This window comes from Hypanus sabinus, chromosome 30 (genome assembly GCF_030144855.1).
Source record: "Hypanus sabinus isolate sHypSab1 chromosome 30, sHypSab1.hap1, whole genome shotgun sequence".
In the NCBI taxonomy this organism is placed as follows: Eukaryota; Metazoa; Chordata; class Chondrichthyes; order Myliobatiformes; family Dasyatidae; genus Hypanus; species Hypanus sabinus.
In genome coordinates, this window is record NC_082735.1 from 32,272,613 (window position 1) to 32,291,160 (window position 18,548).

General features: G+C 41.0%; 1 protein-coding gene across 1 annotated transcript in view; it reads right to left on the reverse strand.

Moving 5' to 3' along the window:
- Window positions 1–14,127: 14,127 nt before the first annotated feature.
- Window positions 14,128–18,548, reverse strand: part of yars1 (tyrosyl-tRNA synthetase 1) — a 64,253-nt gene continuing 59,832 nt past the window's right edge. The window contains exon 14 of the mRNA XM_059954607.1: window positions 14,128–17,528. Within this exon, the coding sequence (XP_059810590.1) occupies window positions 17,418–17,528 (111 nt within the window). The 3' untranslated portion in view covers window positions 14,128–17,417. The remainder of the gene's footprint in view (window positions 17,529–18,548) is intronic.

Here is an 18,548-nt window from a genome sequence, read left to right on the forward strand (position 1 = left end):
AAAGCCCTGCTGACTATCCCTAATCAGATTATGTCTCTCCAAATACTCATAAATCCTGCCTCTCCGGATCTTCTCCAACAACTAGCCCATCATTGAAATAAGACTCGTTGGTCTATAACTTCCTGGGTTATCTCTACTCCTTTCTTTGAACAAGGGAACAACACATGCAACCTTCCAATCCTCTGGTACTTCTCCTGTCCCGATTGATGCAAAGATCATCGCCAGAAGCTCAGCAATCTCCTCCCTCGCTTCCCACAGTAGTCTGGGGTATATCTCGTCCGGTCCCTGCGACTGATCGAATGTAATACCTTTCAAAAGCTCCAGTGCATCCTCTTAATGTCTACATACTCAAGCATTTCAGTCCACTTTGTTATCCCCACAATTGCCAAGATCCTTTTCACTAGTGAATACGGAAGCAAAGTATTCATTAAGTACCTCCACTACTTCCTTCAGCTCCATGCATATGTTTCCACTCTTACTCCTGATTGGTTCTATTCTCACATGGCTCATCCTCTTGCTTTTCACATACTTGTAGAATGCCTTGATATATTCCCTAATCCTGCTCGCCAAGGCCTTTTCATGGCCCCTTCTAAGCTCTCCTGGCACCCTTGTAATTTCCTAGAGCTCTAACAGTACCTACTTTCTTGAACCTTTCACAAGCTTTTTTTTCTTCTTAACTAGATTTTCTACATCCTTTGTACACTGCTTCTACATTATATTTGTAACCCCTGAGGAGAGGTTTCACTGCTAATGTAATGGTCTTTCTGTAGAAGTAGGGTTTGGGTTATGGTTAGAGATAATGGGTGCTTTGGAATGTGAGCTGGGTCCTATGTTTGGCAGGAGATAAAGAGGGAAGACACTAGAGAGACCCGATCACAGGATTTGACCCGGTGAGGAACTGTGATTCAATGGAGCAAGGTGCTGTAGTCGACTGAGGATCAGTGAATATTACTTTCGGAAGAGTTGAACTCAAACTTGTGCACATTTGACTGTTTAATTATAATGAGCACTTTTTGTTTTTTTTTCTTTCTTTTCTTTATTAACCCTTTAGTTAAGATTCATAAATATAATTCCTTTAATCAAATGCAGTATGCTGTGTTATTTCTTGGGACTGAGTTGTAACAGGGTAGCAAATTACACAGCATCCACACAAACCAAGGTCTGGGGTGGGAGAACTGTCTCAATCTTGTGGGTTTGGTGGGACCGGAGTGTGTATTCCCCAGACTTGTGCAGCCAAGGAAACCAGCAGGGTTTCACGTTTTTCCACAATCTGAAATATAATGATTCAAATAGATGAGTTGGCAGATGGAATGTAATCCCAAGAAGCACAAGGTAATGCATTTTAGTGAGTCAAATAGTGGTAGGACATGTATGGTAAATAGTAGGGCGCATTGGAAAGCTGATAACCAGAGATCTTGGGGTATCAACAAGGTAAATGGGGTGGTGAAGAAGGTGTACACCATGAATATAAAAGTTGGATTTTCCATAAAACACTGGTTAACCTGTATTTGGAGTATCATGTGCCGTTGTATTCACCACACTGTAAAAACGGTTGTGTCAGAAAGAGTGCAGAGGAGGTTCCTCAGATAGTTGCCTGGAATTCAGTCATGGGTAGAAATTGGATAGGCTGGTTTTGTTTTCCCTACAGTAAAGAAGATCAGGAATGACTTGACAGAGGTGTATAAAGTTGTGGGATAGACAATCAAATCAAATGCATATATTTAAGATCAACTGTGTCATGGACAGCCTGAAGCTCGACTGCACGAGGCTAGCAACTCCATCCTGAAAAAACCCAGTGCTACAGAAATGCCAACATAAGCTCCAAAGTGCTCATCCTTGAGAGAGGAAGGATACACCAAGAAGACGGGCTACACCTGGAGATAATGTGAAAGACTGGCCCAGGACAGAGGACTCTGGCAAGTTGCTGTTGGTGGCCTCTGCTCCAGTATGGGTGATGAGCTGAAGAAGAATATATTGAAGATAAGAGGAGGAGCTTTAAAGAAGATTTGCAAGGAAATTTGCTTCTACATAGATACCTTTAACTCTCTGCTACAGGAGATGGTGTCAGGTACAATTACTGCATTTAAACAGGCACTGAAATAGAGAAGACATAGACAGACATAGAACTAGTATTGACTGTAACAGATGGAATTAGTATAGAATGGGCCCATTTCTGTGTGTATAACTCTAAATTTATATCACTCACTGTCATGGCCTTTGTGTTGTTGTAAAATACACTTAAAATTCTATTCTCACTTTATAAATGCATTTTTGTTCTGGGTGATGATTATTTTGTTGAGTTTAGAAGATATAGCAGTTGTCACCGTTCTATGTACGGAACTATGCAAAACTCTTAGGCACATTTGCAGTATATAGCTAAAACTTTTACACAGTACTGTAGTAATTTTATGTATTGCACCCTACTGCTGACATATGTGAGTGATGATAAACCTGATTCTGATATGGGTCTCTATTGTAGACTGAGAGTGGGAAGGGAGCAGGGAGAGTGGAAACATGGTTTGGAAAAGGGGAAGGGGGAGAGGGGAGGGAGCAGGAAGCACCAGAGCGGCATTCTGTAATGGTCAATAAACCAATTGTTTGGAATCAAATGACCTTGCCTGGTGTCTCAGGGCTGGGTGTGTCTGCACCTGTGCCATACCCCATCCCACTTCGCCTCTGGCTCTCCTTCTCTGCAACCTGTCTCACACCCCTCCTGCAGCCTCGCCATTCCCAATGTCCTTTGCTCCCACCAGATTTATAAACTTGCTCTCTGGTCCATGTTGGCAAATGCTGTACTGTGCAAAAGTCTTGGGCACCCGAGCTACATATATATAAACCTAAGACTTTTGCATAGTACTGGAACTAGAGAATAGTGTATTTCATTGCCTGTGTTTGCTGCTTGAAAATTTTGTACAGCAGCTATTTCTTGAATATTGTTGTTTAAAGCTGACAAAGAGGGTTAATCAACAGCTACAGTCAGGGGAGAAACGGAGGCAGAGATTCTCCATATTCCTGAAGAAAACAATTCAAATATTACCTTCCTCTAGTCAGTTCTTATATGATAGTTGTTGGAAATTTTACATATGCTTGTGAAATATTACTGTTTTTCTACAGCTAAAGGCACTCCACCCTGTGGATAGCTACATCTGTAACTACTGGAAACATGAAACAGAATGTTTTCTTTTTCCCCCAAGGAATTTCTGAACAGGGCCTTGTCTGTTGCTCTTCTGTTTATAAACAGGGTTTGAAAACACTATTTCTGAGAAATACTCTGAGAAAAACAGAAAAATCAAGTTTTTATCAATTGTGAATGGGATTTCATACTCTTCTGTTACTTTTGGCAATGTTAAGTAATAAGTGTTTAAGAGAAGTTTCAATAGGTACATGGATGGTAGGGGTATGGTCCTGGTGCAGGTTGATAGGAGTAGGCAGTTTAAATGTTTCAGCACAGACTAGATGGGACAAAGGGCCTGTTTCTTTGCTGTTCTTCTCTATGACTCTATTAAAAGAAAAGAATACTGACACTTTCCAATATTGGTACAGTGGTGCTGAAGATAAGTTTCAGCACTGATTCTCAATTTGGCATTTAACTCAGGCTGGTAGTTAAGAACTTCTACTAGTGAATATTGAATTTTTCACAAATCCAAAGGACAAAGTGAACTAATATCAGAAATTGATAAGTAATTGCCAAGGACAGATTTAATTAAAGAGAAGGGTTACAACAGAAGAACAAAACTCTGAAAGTTTTCAAAAAAAGTTAGAGGAAGCACAGATGATAAATCTCTACCATGCTGCAGGCGATTACAAAGACACTTCACGATGCAGTTGACTGCTCTTGACACTGGCAGTTCCAGTTCTGTACCCTTCTGATCCTGAGGCAAGTGACACTGTTCTGCACATGACCTTATGTTGTCTCAGATGTAGAAGATTATTTTGTCACCATCAGTCAGGGAAATTAAGTGATGCTTTTAACCAGTTACAAACATCTTGACATATTCAACTGAACAACTTGGTTGTTGCCCCAGATTTGCATTCCTTCATGTGACTCCATATAAAGCATTGTTCAGTATTATTGGGAAGTCTAGAAAGACCAGCTGTTGGTTAGAACTTGTATCCCCTTGAATGGAAAATCCTACAAAAAGGAGTGGATACGGCCCAGTTCATCACAGGTAAAGCGCTTCCCACCATTGAGTACATCAAAATGAAACGCAGTTGCATCATCAGGGATCCCCCCCACCCCCACCCTGGACAAACTCTCTTCTCGCTGCTTCCATCAGGAAGAAGGTACAGGTCCCTCAGAGCTCTCACCGCCATGTTCTGGAACAGTTACTACCCCTCAGCCATCAGGCTCTTCAACCAAAGGTTCAACCTCACCATCCCAATCATTGAAATGTTCCCACAATCAATAGACTCACTTTCAAGGTCCCTTCCTCTCGTGTTCTTGATATTTATTGCTTATTTATTTATTATTTCTTCTTTTTGTATTTGTACAGTTTTGTTGTCTTCTATAGTTTGGTGCTGTTCTTCATGGGTTCTGTTATGATTATTATTTTATAGATTTATTGAGTATGCCTGCAAGAAAAAGAATCTCAGGGTTGTGTGTGGTGACTTTGTGTAGTGGCTGTTGGCTTGCTATGTCTCGAGAGATGATCAGGTTCTGAGACCCATTACCTGCATGTCCTGGTATTAGTTGGTAAGCATTGCTCTCTGTGTGATTTGACTCACTCCCCACCATCCCTTCCCCCAACCCCTTCCTCACCTCATAGGACCTGATCATCTTCCAGGCATCAAAAACTGGCATTGTTGCTGATGTCAGTAATGATCAGTGGGAAATTAAAATGATCCATGCAGAGATTCAGGAGAGAAAAATATAGTTACCTCCAAATTGTTGTGTCCAGGGGTTCCTAACCCTGGGGTTAACAGACCCCTCGGTTAATGGTATGGGTCCATGGCACAAAAAAGGTTGGGAACCCCCCCCCCCCAGCCTAGTCCTTGTCTTCTTTTCTTTCCCTTTATCCCCCACTGCCCTCGGCCCATCAGATATCGTGGGCACAGCTCAACCCAACAGATCATGCCCCCACCCCCCTCACCAGCCACACATGCAGTGAGGGCTAAGCTGTACGGGAGGGAGCAAGTGAGTAATAGAACTGATGTACAGATTTACATTTATTTATCACATGTACTTCACATTTATCACATGTATAGGACATTGCTGAGGCCTAATTTGGGATATTGTGTGCAGTTTTGGTCACCTACCTACAGGAAAGATGTAAATCAGGTTGAAAGTGTACAGAGAAAGTTTACAAGGATGTTGCCGGGTTGGGACGACCTGTGCTATAAGGAGATTGAATAGGTTAGGATATCATTCCTTGAAACATAGAAGATTGAGAGGATATTTGATAGAGGTATACAAAATTAGGGGTACAGATTGGGTTAAGTACAAGCAAGCCTTTTCCACTAAGGTTGAGTGGGACTAGAGGTAATAAGTTAAGGGTGAAAGATGAGAAGTTTAAGAGGAAGATGAGGGAAAATTTCCACCTAGAGGATAGTGAGAAGTGGAATCAGCTGCGAGAACAAGTGGTGCATGCAAGCTGGATTTCAACATTTAAGCAAAATTTGGATAGGTACATGGATGGTAGGGGTATGGAGGGCTATGGTCCCGGTGCAGGTCAATGGGAATAGGCAGGTTACATAGTTTAGGTATGGACTAGATGGGCTGAAGGGTCAGTCTCTGTGCTATACTTCTCTGATGACTACTTCTGTAACAAATAATTAAATAAAGTATTCAAAACGAGGTATAACCAAAGTCTTTGATCAAGTATCTTGAAATACCACCAATTAACAAGTTTAATAATTTATGCTAACATTAAAGGAAATTATGTTAAATTACTTAATTACGTAAGTCACACTGCACCTGCCAAACTCTAAACAGGATTTAAATTGCAGCTTCAAGAGCAGTAGACATCAATGAGCAAGCTTCACAGAAGGTTGGGTATCACACAGTGAAAGGTAGGGCACTGAGGAGTGTGGTAGAACAAAGGGATCTGGGAATAGAGGTCCATAATTCATTGAAAGTGGTGTCACAGGTAGTTGGGGTCATAAAGAAAGCTTTTGGCACTTTGGCCTTCACAGTTCAATGTACTGAGTACAGGAGATGGGATGTTATATTGAAGTTGTACAAGACATTGGTGAGGCATAATTTGGAGTATTGTGTGCAGTTTTGGTCACCTCCCAACAGTTAAGATGTAAACAAGGTTGAAAAGAATACAGAAAAAAATTACAAGGATGTTACAGGGGGACCTGAGTTAAAAGGAAAGACTGAATAGGTTAGGACTGTATTCCTAAGATCATAGAAGATTGAGAGGAGATTTGATTAATGAGAGCATAGATAGGGTTAATGCAAGCAGGCTGTTCTCCACTGAGGTTAGACGGGAGGACAACTAAAAGTCATGTTTTAAGGGTGAAAGATGAAAAGTTTAAGGGGAACATGAGGGGAAACGTCTTCACTCCGAGAATGTGGAATGAGCTGCCAGCACAAGTGGTGAATGTGAGCTCGATTTCGACGTTCAAGAGAAGTTTGGTTAGGTACATGGATCGTAAAGGTAAGGAGGGCAATGGTCAACGGGCGAGGGCAGTTTACATGGGTAGGTACTGACAGGATGGGCCAGTTTCTGAGCTGTACTGTTCTGTAAGTCTAAATGAGGTACACAAGTCTCCTGGTCGTACTTAATAGGAAATTTTATACTTATGAACACCCAGTTCCCAAGTAGCCCAAACCTGAGCTTATTTTGTTTCCCATATTTTTTAAACTAAATGCCAGTTTACCTGCATTGAATCACACCAATACTGAAAGGCTCGCCCAGATGTTTACAGCTAACGGCCCGGTTTTCTCTCTTCTGGCCTGACTTGTTGGAGAGCAAAAGTTTCCCTGCCTGCTGCTGTGTTTTTTTAAAATATTTATTTGTGCAAGACTCGTTCGCAGGACCTGCTATCACACTTGTATCACAAGGTCAGATATTTGTTATCCGTCCTTGTGTCTGGGCCACACTGCATGCCCCTTGTTAGCACAGTTCTGAGGGGAAAATCGCACCTTGTTTCCCCTGACCCTTCTTCATGGGGGATTTTCACCATCGGCCACTAAAACTTCCACACATTTGAAGCTGCAAGGTGACCAACACACGAACTCTTGCAAGTTCCCGCCAGCCGGCCGTGTGGATCAGCGCAATGGACGCGAGCAGGGGGCGGAATGAACCCCCATCGGCTCAGCAGCGTGAGGAATCAAGACTATTCGATGAAAAGCACTGGTTTTTCATTTCACTGAAGTCAAGTTCAACACACAGGGGCTTTAGGATTTTCCCCCTTCTGTTGTAGCCTAGAAATTCACTGGGATCGAGGGTATTTCTGAACTAAATGTGCACCTAATGGCTCAGTGTGGCCGCCACATTCAAGACAAAAGCCCACTCTCCTTGGAGTTTTTTCTTCAAAGTTTTTGCAGCCCGCAGACCCGAGCCTGCAAGCGGCGGTGCAGGGGAAGGGCTGAGAGGAGTTAAATCGTAGATGGGCTCCTGAGGTGGGTGAAGTGGTTGGGGGAGAAACCCACCAGGACCAGGGAGTTCCCTCCCTTCGTCACCCCAGTAAGGCAGATCTGTCTCCATGTAGGCATGCTTTTTGATTACTAAACGGACTGTTTTAATCTCTTTTTGCGATGCCAAACTCCGTTAATCCGACGGGGATTAAACCACGTCAGTAGTCTTCCCACCACGGTACACTGCTTCGTCCCGACTTCCTACCGCATTATGCCACAGGAGGGATTGAATGGCTGGACCGGGATGGGGCATGATTGGTGCAAATGGATGATATTTGGGTGTATTCTGTGGAGAGGGGATGGAGACTGTGTGATGGGGCGGTGGGGGTGAACAAAAGAATGAAGTGAGAAAGCAGGCTGCGAATGAGAGGAAAGAAACGCGTGAGGGGGGAAACGAAACACGAGGGAGGAAATGACCGAAGGATAGGGCGGGGTGAACGGTGAAAGAAAAATGCCTCTGCCGAGTGAGATTTTCCGAGACAACATCGAGTATAAACACTCACAGTTCGGCTTTCACCGCGCGCTTCTCCTTGTGGGAAAGCGCGCCTGTTCCCGCGAGACGCCGCTCCGCCGTGACAGAGCCCGCCAAGTGGTCTCGCCCATCGTGCTCTCGCCTCCCTTCGGTCCTCATGGGCCCCGAGGTCCAGGTCGTTGGGCGCTGAGGCTTGCCAAACGCCCACGAGGCACGAAAACCTTGTGGGCTACCCGCTAGCAGACAAAGGCGGCTTTGTGATCTCACTGAGAGCTTCCACGTTGAAGCTGATGGGGGTTTTTTTTGAGGCGATTATCTGGTGCAGTCGAGGGCAAACATCGTTATGTCTCCCGCTGAGATACTTGGGTGTTGAAATGGGTGGAGTGCCATGTCTTTTTGTATTTTTTCTCTCTCCCTGGTGAGCAGGGTGCTGCTTAAGTTTTGGCAAGGACCTTCTAATAATTAGCCTTCTCAACTCCTTTTGTTCTGACCGTTCACTGGGGTATTAAAGACCAAATAACAGCAACCAAACACGAGGAAATCTGCACCCAAATATCTTTGTTCTTCCATTTCCAATTGTCAGAGAATAGCACCTCAATACCAGGAATATTAAAATATTATAAATTGGAATCACATACTGGCCATGATTATACAGCTCTTCAGAAGAAGACGTGTGATAAACTTGTGTTTTGAAGGAGTTTTCAACAGATATTAACGTATAATGTACAATTATATTAAACCCTAGTGTTAAAATGCATAATTGTCTTGTACTTTTTGATGGCAAGACTGTTGTCTTCAGCTGCACTTACGGATAATGCATTCATCACTTTGGTTCAGCTTGGTGATTATATTTTGTCGGATCAATTGTTTAAATTTAATTGACCTAAACATGCACTTCGAAGCTCTAGGATGAGTTAATTCTAGGTTTGAAGTTTTAGAATGATCGAACTTTCAGTGATTCAAAAGATCCTGTTTTATCTCAGTCAAGCTCTCCCTCAAAAGTAGTGAGGTGTTCTTAACTCTATACACTCTGTGATAAACTCCATAAATGGATAATTATTTCAGCATTTATCTTCAGGTTTCTGAGGATAGGCCTAAAACAAAAAAAAAATTCAGAACAAATGGAACAGTAATCCAAAAGCAAAATACTACAGACGGTAGAAATCTGAAATAAAATCAGCAAGAAATAATTTACAGGAAAAGACAATGTTTTGGGTCAACGATTTGTCAATAACCTAAAATATTATCTCTGATGTGCTCTGTTGAAGATTGAGACCAATGACAATCAGGAAGCATGCCACCCACATCCTAGTAAGATGCGGGCATTCACCTGAATTGTTAACTTTATTTCTTCCTCCACAACTGCTGCCTGTCGGGTTACAGAATACTTTTCAGACACGATGTTCATGCAAATGGTATGAAGAACTTGATAACATCTCTGTCTTGTTAATCAGCACCATCGGCACAGGTGCATCACTGTATGCTTAGTCCCTTGCTCTGCTTGCTTTATACTTGTGACTGTGTGGCTAGGCACAGTTCCAATGTTATATTTAAATTTGCTGATGACACCACTATCGTTGGCCCAACCAAAGGAGTTGAAGAGGAGTGAGATTGAAAACCTGGCTGAGTGGTGCCGCAACAACAATCTGTCTCAATGTCAACAAGACCAAGGAGCTGATTATTGACTTCGGGAGGAGGAAACCAGAGGACCATGAGACAGTCTTCATCAGGATATCAGAGGTGGAGAGGGTCCAATTAACATTTCACAGGGCACAATGTAGGTCCAGCATGCAAGTGCCATTGCGAAGAAAGTCTGGCAGCACCTCTACTTCCTTAGAAGTTTGCAAAAGTTCAGCATGTCACCTAAAACTCTGACCAAGTTCTATAGATGTGTGGTGGATGGGTCATCGTAGCATTGTATGGAAACACCAATCCCCTAGAACAGAAAAACCTACAAAAAGTAGTGGATATGGCTCAGTCCATCAAAGATTCACCTTTATGGACTCTTCATCTCATGTTCTCAAAATTTACTTATTTACTTTTTTTCTTTTTGTATTTGCACAGTTTGTCGTCTTTTGCACACTGGCTGTCCGCCCCGTTGGTGCAGTCTTTCATTGATTGTATTATGGTTATTGGATTTATTGTGTATGCCTAAAAGAAAATGAATCTTAGGGTTGTATATGATGACATTTATGTTCTTTGATAAATCTACTTTGAACTTTGATCAATTAAAATCAATCTAATTATTCAATAGACAATAGGTGCAGGAGGCCATTCGGCCCTTCTAGCCAGCACCGCCATTCACTGTGATCATGGCTGATCATACACAATCAGTACCCCGTTCTTGCCCTCTCCCCATATCCCTTGACCCCACTATCTATAAGAGCTCTATCTAACTCTCTCTTGAATGCATCCAGAGACTTGGCCTCCACTGCCTTCTGGGGCAGAGCATTCCACATATCCACCACTCTCTGGGCGAAAAAAAATTTCCGCATCTCTGTTCTAAATGGCCTACCCCTTATTCTTAAACTGTGGCCTCTAGTTCTGGACTCACCCATCAGCGGGAACTTGCTTCCTGACTCCAGCATGTCCAATCCCTTAATAATCTTCACTTTTGATTAACTTCATCCATTGGTCAAAGATAAAAAATGTCTCCAGGTAGTAAGACAATGGAAACAGAACATGAAGATAAGTTCAAAAAAGAAAATTCTGGAGTCTGTTTTAATAAAGAAAATGTCAAGCATGTGTATTTATTTCTTTTAAGTAGTTATTGTGAATGTAAAGGATAGTTGCAATCCTTTGATCTATTTATCTGTCCCTATCTTGCATTTACCAGCTGGTATGTCAGATTGGAATATCTACACCCCATCACAAAGTAATGAACTTCAAGTGAAATTTAATACTATGTCTTGATTACCTGATCATTAAACATTTCTTCAGAGCCTCAGTTACAAATTGGATTTGTATGAAACATGGTGTGAGGACTTTATATCTGCTCAGATATAAATCTAGGAGCAAAAAATGAATAATTTATTCACCAATTACAATTAAAACCTATCTCTCACTGAGGAAGATTGAAACCATCAAGGCAGGTGATTTCAATCCTCCAGCTCACTGCTGCAGGAGGAGGCATCTGTATATGGTGGTCTCTCACTTGCTGCTCCCGAGGAGAAGTCCTTGCATTTGAGTGGTCGTTCTTTCCCTCGATGCTGTCAGCGGATGGCCCCAGGACAAGGTTTAATCAACATGATTTGTAGATTTGGACTCTAATTTGGGTTTATGATGTTCTAGTTTCTACTTGTAGTCCAAGTTGCTACTTTTTTGTTATTACTTTTGGGCAACTTTTGAATCGGGGTAGCTTCCAGATAGTGAAACACTGGGCCAAACTGTACTGAAATACATCTTTTGATTTCGTGCTTTACGTTGTTTTCTCCCATATATTTTGTTGCCGTTTGAACAATTTTTTTTTCACAGGGTAGGGGGGTGGGTTTGATGTTTGTTTTTAAACGGGTTCAAAGAAACATGGTTCTTCTTTGTTTCATGATTGTGAGGAAGATGAATTTCAGGGCTGTGTGCTGCATATATACTTTGATACTGAATGTACTTAGAATCTTAAGTTGGAGGATGTTAGTTTTTCAAAGAGACATTGAGAACATGAGGAAAACAGTTCCTGTATCCTGGAAATCTCATGTTAGATCATGAGTATATGTTCTATGTGGCCAAACATACAGTATGTGACAATGGCTGGCCTATCACAGACTTGCCAACCAAGATGCATGCAGCGGCATCCTGCAAATGGATTTGGAGGATTTGTAAACATATAGCACAGAAATGGAGCAGTAAGATGCCCATCCAGGCTAGTCCCATTTGCCTTTGTTTTGCAGAAATAACCCTGAGAATTAATCAGGGAGAATGCGGCAGGCAGTTACTGCTGAAAGGAGCTCCTTGCAAAATCTGCTCAGTCAAGATGTTGACCTTGATAGGATTGTCCTTAACGTCATCCTACACCACACCATCTGCTACAGTATCACCATTACCCCACCCTGGTAAGAAGTTGATAAGATAACTTGACAAGTGAAAACCATCAGGGGATCGAAGCACACCAAACTCCTGCTGAAGTATAAAAGCACTTCAGGCAGAAATTCATAACCTTATTTCCTCCAGCAAGAGAATGACAAGGCAAGGGGACCTTGCACATGCCATTGTTGTGATCACCTGGAGAATGGAGATTAGAGGAGCCTTATTTCTCTCTGTCACAGGGAACAGTTATTGCCAGGATCACTTCAAATACCTTGTGGCAGTTGTAGAACATCTTCTCTCAAAGGTGAAATGGAGATTCCTTCCCTAAGGCAGAATAACAGACATGATCTTCGCTATATGTGGTGTTAGAACAGGGCACCTGGTCTCACTGTGTGTTCCCTTTTCCCAATCTCTCACCATTCAGATAAGAACCAAAATGAATAATTTCATTTTTATCCATGAGGGTGCGGAAGCCGATCGAGTGGTTAGCGCTGACTGCCAGCTGAAGGTGTCTGTGCATGGTGGTCTCACACTTTTTACTCCCAAGGGAACATTCTTGCATTTGAGTGACCTCCCTCTCTCCCTCCCTCTCGATGCTGTCCACAGATGTTGCCAAAGCAAGGTTTAATTGAAGCGGATTGTAGATTTGGACTCTAATTCAGGTTTATATCTAGTTCTGACTAATCAAGAATCTATCAACCTCTGCCTCAAATATACCCAATGACTTGTCCTCTCTCCACAGCCGCCTGTGGCAACAAATTCCACACTCACCACTCTCTGGCTGAAGAAATTTCTCCTCATTTCTGTTCTAAAAGGACACCCCTCTATTCTGAAGCTGGCCTCCTCTGGTCTTAGACTCCCCTACTACAAGGAAACATCCTCTCCAAATCTACTCTATCAAGGCCATTCAACATTCAAAAGGTTTCAAAGAGCACCCCCCACCCCTTCTGCATTCTAGTGAGTACAGGCCCAGGTCCATCACTCATCTGAAAAGCCATTCAATCCTGGAGTCATTTTCACGAACCTCCTTTGAACCCTCTCCAACGTCAGCACATCCTTTCTTAGAAAAGGACCCATAACTGCTCATAACACTCCAAGTGAGGCCTCACAGTGCTTTATAAAGCCTCAACAATACATCCCCACTTCTATATTCTAGTTATTAAAATCCAAAACAAGAGAGTCGGGAAATCCAGAGTAAAGCACAAAAAATACTGGAGAAACTCAACAGGTCAGGCAGCATCCACAGAGCGGAATAAAGAACCCAGGTTTTGGCCAGAATTAGAACTATAAAAAAAGTCCATTTTAGTGATAAGTAATTATAGTGATCAAGGTTTTGCCAGTTGTTTCAAGAACCAAATAGTTGCAGGGAAGCAGCTGTTCTCGAACCTGTTATTTCTTGCTATTTGTGGGACATTGTTATTAGCACATTTGCCTAAAGTAGCCATGGTATTTCAGAATTATTTGTCTGATGTACTTTTAAGGCCATTTAAAGAGATGAGCTGTAATAAAAATACAAAGACCAATTTTATTTTGTAGTACTTTCTGAATGAAAACCAATGCCTAGAATTTGAAATGAAAAGTTCAGTGTTGTAATTTGTGGTCACATTATAACTAAGGAAATCAAAGAGCAACTTCTGAACATTTAAATACAGGAATTCAGAAACTCCTGAAGAAGGGTCTCAGCTCAAAAAGCCGACTCTTCATCCCTCTCCATAGCTGCTGCCTGACCTGGAAGCTTCATTTGGCTTACGTCTATCATTACCTGGTTATCTATGGGAGATGTGATAACCTAATGACTTAACAAAACTAAGTTGTATTCCTTCACCCAGGACATGCCCTCTTTCATTGCTATCATCGGAGAGGAGATACAGAAGCCTGAAGGCGCACATGCAATGATTCAGGAACAGCTTCTTCCTCTCTGCCATGAGATTTCTGAATGAACATTGAACCCATGAACAGTACCTCACTATTTTTTGTTTCTTTTGACATTACTTATTTAACTTAAAATATATATAGTTTAGGTTCTTTATTATGTATTGCATAAAGTTTGTCACATAATGACATTTCATGGCATATGCAGATGATATTAAATGTGATTTTGATATAAATTCAGAAACAGACCCTTCCATAAGCAATTTTAATATACAACATGCACATAACTCTAAATTTGAACAAAGCATCATACATATGCTGGCTTTCTGAAAGAACTCTCCAACTAATTACACTCCCCTGGCTTTTCTTGGGACATTGAGTATTGGTCCTATCTAAAGTTTGCCAGAAAGTTTACTTGTAAGTCTGAAAATGGAAAGGTGGTAAATGGATTAAATTCAAATGCCTACTTGAAGGACCAAGTAATACCCACAACCAATTAGTTTTCATTAAAATGCCAACTATGTGAATGAGTGCTCCATCCATGTTTTACACGTATTCACGTCTGAATTTGTGCACGCTCTCTGATTTGTGTATAATTCATGCTGATTTGTTTTAATGTGTGCAACTGGTCTTCGGGTTTTCTATAACCAACACCCTTTGTGTTTTAATTCTAAAGGCAACATATATAGGTTATGGTTCAATTGTTATCAGTTACACTCAGCTACAGGCCATTTGAAGTAAACAATAACATTATCCCTAGTGGGGTGGCTTTCGAGCAAATCTTAAGTAGAAACGTAGCATCTGTTGCATGTTTATAATAACTAGTCATTCAAGTGGGGGCGTGGTAGAAGTGAAGGCTATAAGTTATGCAGTTGTGTTTTGTTCTGGGGACCGCTGGATATCACATCTTTTTTGACCACTTAGTTGCGCTGAATTACATCACTTCATGACTGTTTGGCTTGCTAGTTGTAATAAAGGACCTAATATATTTCTTCAACTCTGAAACATCACTACTGGAGTGATTGCAGGGTGCATCACACAAGGGTAACAACCCGTGCTAGGCCGCCAGCAGGAGCAATTGGTGTATTAGAATTGGCCATTGCACCTTACATATGAACAATATTCGTCAAAAAGTAAAGAGTGCATAACTAAATGGAGAGCTGTTACAAAGCCAAACCACCTACACATGCATAAAATAGAGCATCATGATTCCCAAGTTACACTTGTAATAGGTCTTGGAGGTCAACTAACTAAATTATTAAAAAAAATTATACTGATTGAAACATATCAATCACCTCCAATTAGTTTCCAACAGAGTTCATAGTTTAAAAAAGAGGCTGATTATTTTGTTCTTTCTCAAAATAATTTAAAAACTCCCTATTTCTTCAATACACAAAATAGAAATTGCAGACATTTAAATATTAAAGAAATTGTTTTCACTTATGATCAGCATATCTAAGTTACAAGTGCATTGATATATTCTGTCCCAGCTAGAGCTTGAGGCAACTTAGATTTAGAGAAGTAAAGCAAAGAATTTCTGGGTCCCAATCAATTCTTAGGAAAAACAATTTCGGTTGCTTAATTTTTCAAAGATTATTTTATCATTTATACAACATAAAATTTAAGACGTCTCAAATCATTTAAAAGTCAGAATAAACTGAAAATTTAACGTGGGTCTTGGCAGCTGGTGATATTTCTGATGCAATGACAAATTCCTTGCTAGAACATGCAATGTCTTACTGCTGCAAACTCAGACGTGCATTCTATGGATCACAAGTACACAATGAAATCTGGTTATAGTCCATTTTCTTGCACATTACTTCTTATAAGAATTAGCATCTGGCCCTTCAAGTTTGCTCTGACTCTCAAGTTCATGGCAGCTCTTTCACCTCATTTCAATTTTAATCTCAGCCCGAAATGACTTTTCCCTTTTTCTTAGTCGCTCACTCACTCTCTCATTTAAAGGAACAATCCACTTTAGAATAATCCTTCAGATTTCGTCACAGTCACAACAACAACCTCACACTCAACACTAGCAAAACCAAGGAACCCTGGTTTGAGACACTTTAACGAGGAAAAAAAAACCTCCTCTGCACTAACCCCTGTGAATTTTTAAAAATCTCAGCGAGATTACCTCTTATTCTTCTTGATGGTAGAGAATTCAAGACTTGCCTCCTCGATGTCTGTTCCTACAGCAAGCCTGCTTTCCCAGGAACCAGCTTGGTGAATCATCATTCTCTGTGACATGTACATCCAATTTTATGGAAGCCAACCAAAACTGTTCTCAACACAGTGTAGTCTCACCCAATATAATTGTGACATGAATCACAATCAGTAAAGTCACACAGCATGGAAAGACACCCTCCAGCCCCAGAACCTGTCCAGCTGGTAAGCATGCATTTACATTAATTCCATGTTATTCTCCCTACATTCCTTTCAACTCCTCCACATTCCACCACCACACCTACTGTACACTTGTGGAGCAATTTACAATAGCCAATTAACCATCCCACTTTTTTTTGGGATGTGGGAAGAAACTAGAGCACAGTGTCAGGGAGAATGCACAAAAACCCCAGACAGCACCAGAGGTCAAGATTTAAACTGGGTTACTGACACCTCTCCCCCCCGCCCCATTAACAAAAGTCACACAAGATAAATATCAAAGCAGGCTCTGAGGCTGCGTGAACATAATTACTCATTTACCTTAAGGAATGAAGGCAAGTTACAGATGTTTACAGATAGTCTATGTATATTCAATTTAAGCTAGGGAGTACTACGAGGCCAAAGAAACCAAAAGCCATTCCGATGAAATTTAGAGGTATGGTCAAATTAATACCACTAGTTATGTGGGCTTTAATGAATATAAACATTCTTCCTGAGCAATTCCTCAAGATAAAAGTCAAATTCTGCTCCTGTTTGTGGCTTTACAAGTGGCTAATGATGGCACCATGGGAAGCACAGACTTTTTTCCAGCTACAGGGCAGAAGATGCCTGTTGGTGTGCCAGGAGGAGGTTAGTTTATGAGATGCTGTATTCCTTCTGCTGTTTGGACTTTATCAGGGCTATATACCAACTATGATGTTTATAATTAGCAGATAGTGGACTTTTACTATCTAATTACTTGAGTGTCTAGTGAGCCAACTATCAAACATCTCAACTTAGACACAAGGTACATGCCGATGAAACGACTGATGCAGTGCAAGGATGTCACCTGAGCAATAAATGCATTCTGACACATTGATAATTGGTATATTAGATACTATTAATGAGAATGTGATTATTCCAAGATTAATACCTTTTATTCAATTCATTGATATTTCATTATTTCATGATTTCACCACTAGAAGACAACATAGTATGCGTTTCAGCTCGGAGACTGCAATAATGTCCTCAACTGTACAGGGCTGGAGCTGAAGCCTTAAAGCCAGACGAAAAGCAATTTCTGTACTTTCAAGTAGGATGTATTAACTAACTTATACTTCCTCCTTTTAGCGATTTACATGTAATGGCACCAAGTTTTGTCATGAAGTTCTTCTCCTGCCACTGGGCAATGCAGTCATCTGAAATCCTGAAATCTACCTGTAAAATAAATAAGCATTGATTTTAGAAAATTATCTTTGCGCAACATTTAACAGCAGTAATGGAATGTGCAAAAGAGATAAATGCTTCTTCAAGCATTAGTTGTGGATTGCTCCAACAGAGCGAAGAAATAGCAGAGTCCATATTGTCCTCTTTTGTGCTACACAAAATTCAACGTTAGAAGTTATTAATGTTAATGTCTGGACTATACCAGATTAAATCTACAAGTGATGTATTTGAACTAAAGTTTTCCTCGCTAAGGTTTGAACATTATTCCAAAATTATCTTAAGGGAAATTATGATGCAGAATTGGTGGCATAACTTTTAGGGAATTGTCCTGACATTGTCACCTTGCATGTCAAACTTAGAAAATTCTACCCGAGACTGAATAGGATCATGACCACTAATTTACTGTGTGCAAAGGAATGGCGATTGTCAACTACCTCAGCCTCTAGAGGTTGCTACTAGTCCAGGGGTGGGCAAACTTTTTGACTTGTGGGCCACAAAGGGTTCTAAAATTTGACAGGGGGGCCGGACCAGGAGCAGATGGATGGAGTGTTTTGGTAATACACCTCATAAGAGAAAATAAAATATCATGGGATATGTAGAAAACATATGCTTTAATTTCAATTGAAAATGAACAAATGCATTACAACAAAATATCTGTCTTTGAAGTCCCATGGTATTTAGCTATTTATTGAAATGACTTTTAAAACACTGAAAATTAAATGAATAAAATACAGCATTTTTTAATAGTAACAGTTATTATTTTAAAGCACTGAAAATTCTGTTATCCTTCAAGATATTATCATCCTCACTCTCCTCCTGACTGTCTTTATTTCAAAAATGGTAGGAGATGCAGGTCTACTTGTCCTGCTCCTTCTTATTCAATTGTCCTCTGTGCCAAAACTCAACAACGACCAGCACAAAGACAGAACACTGACAGCGTGCCAGTATGCGGAGCGCGTTATTTGATCCGGAGCGCATTTTTTATTTTGAGAATGTACTTGCACCTGCGCA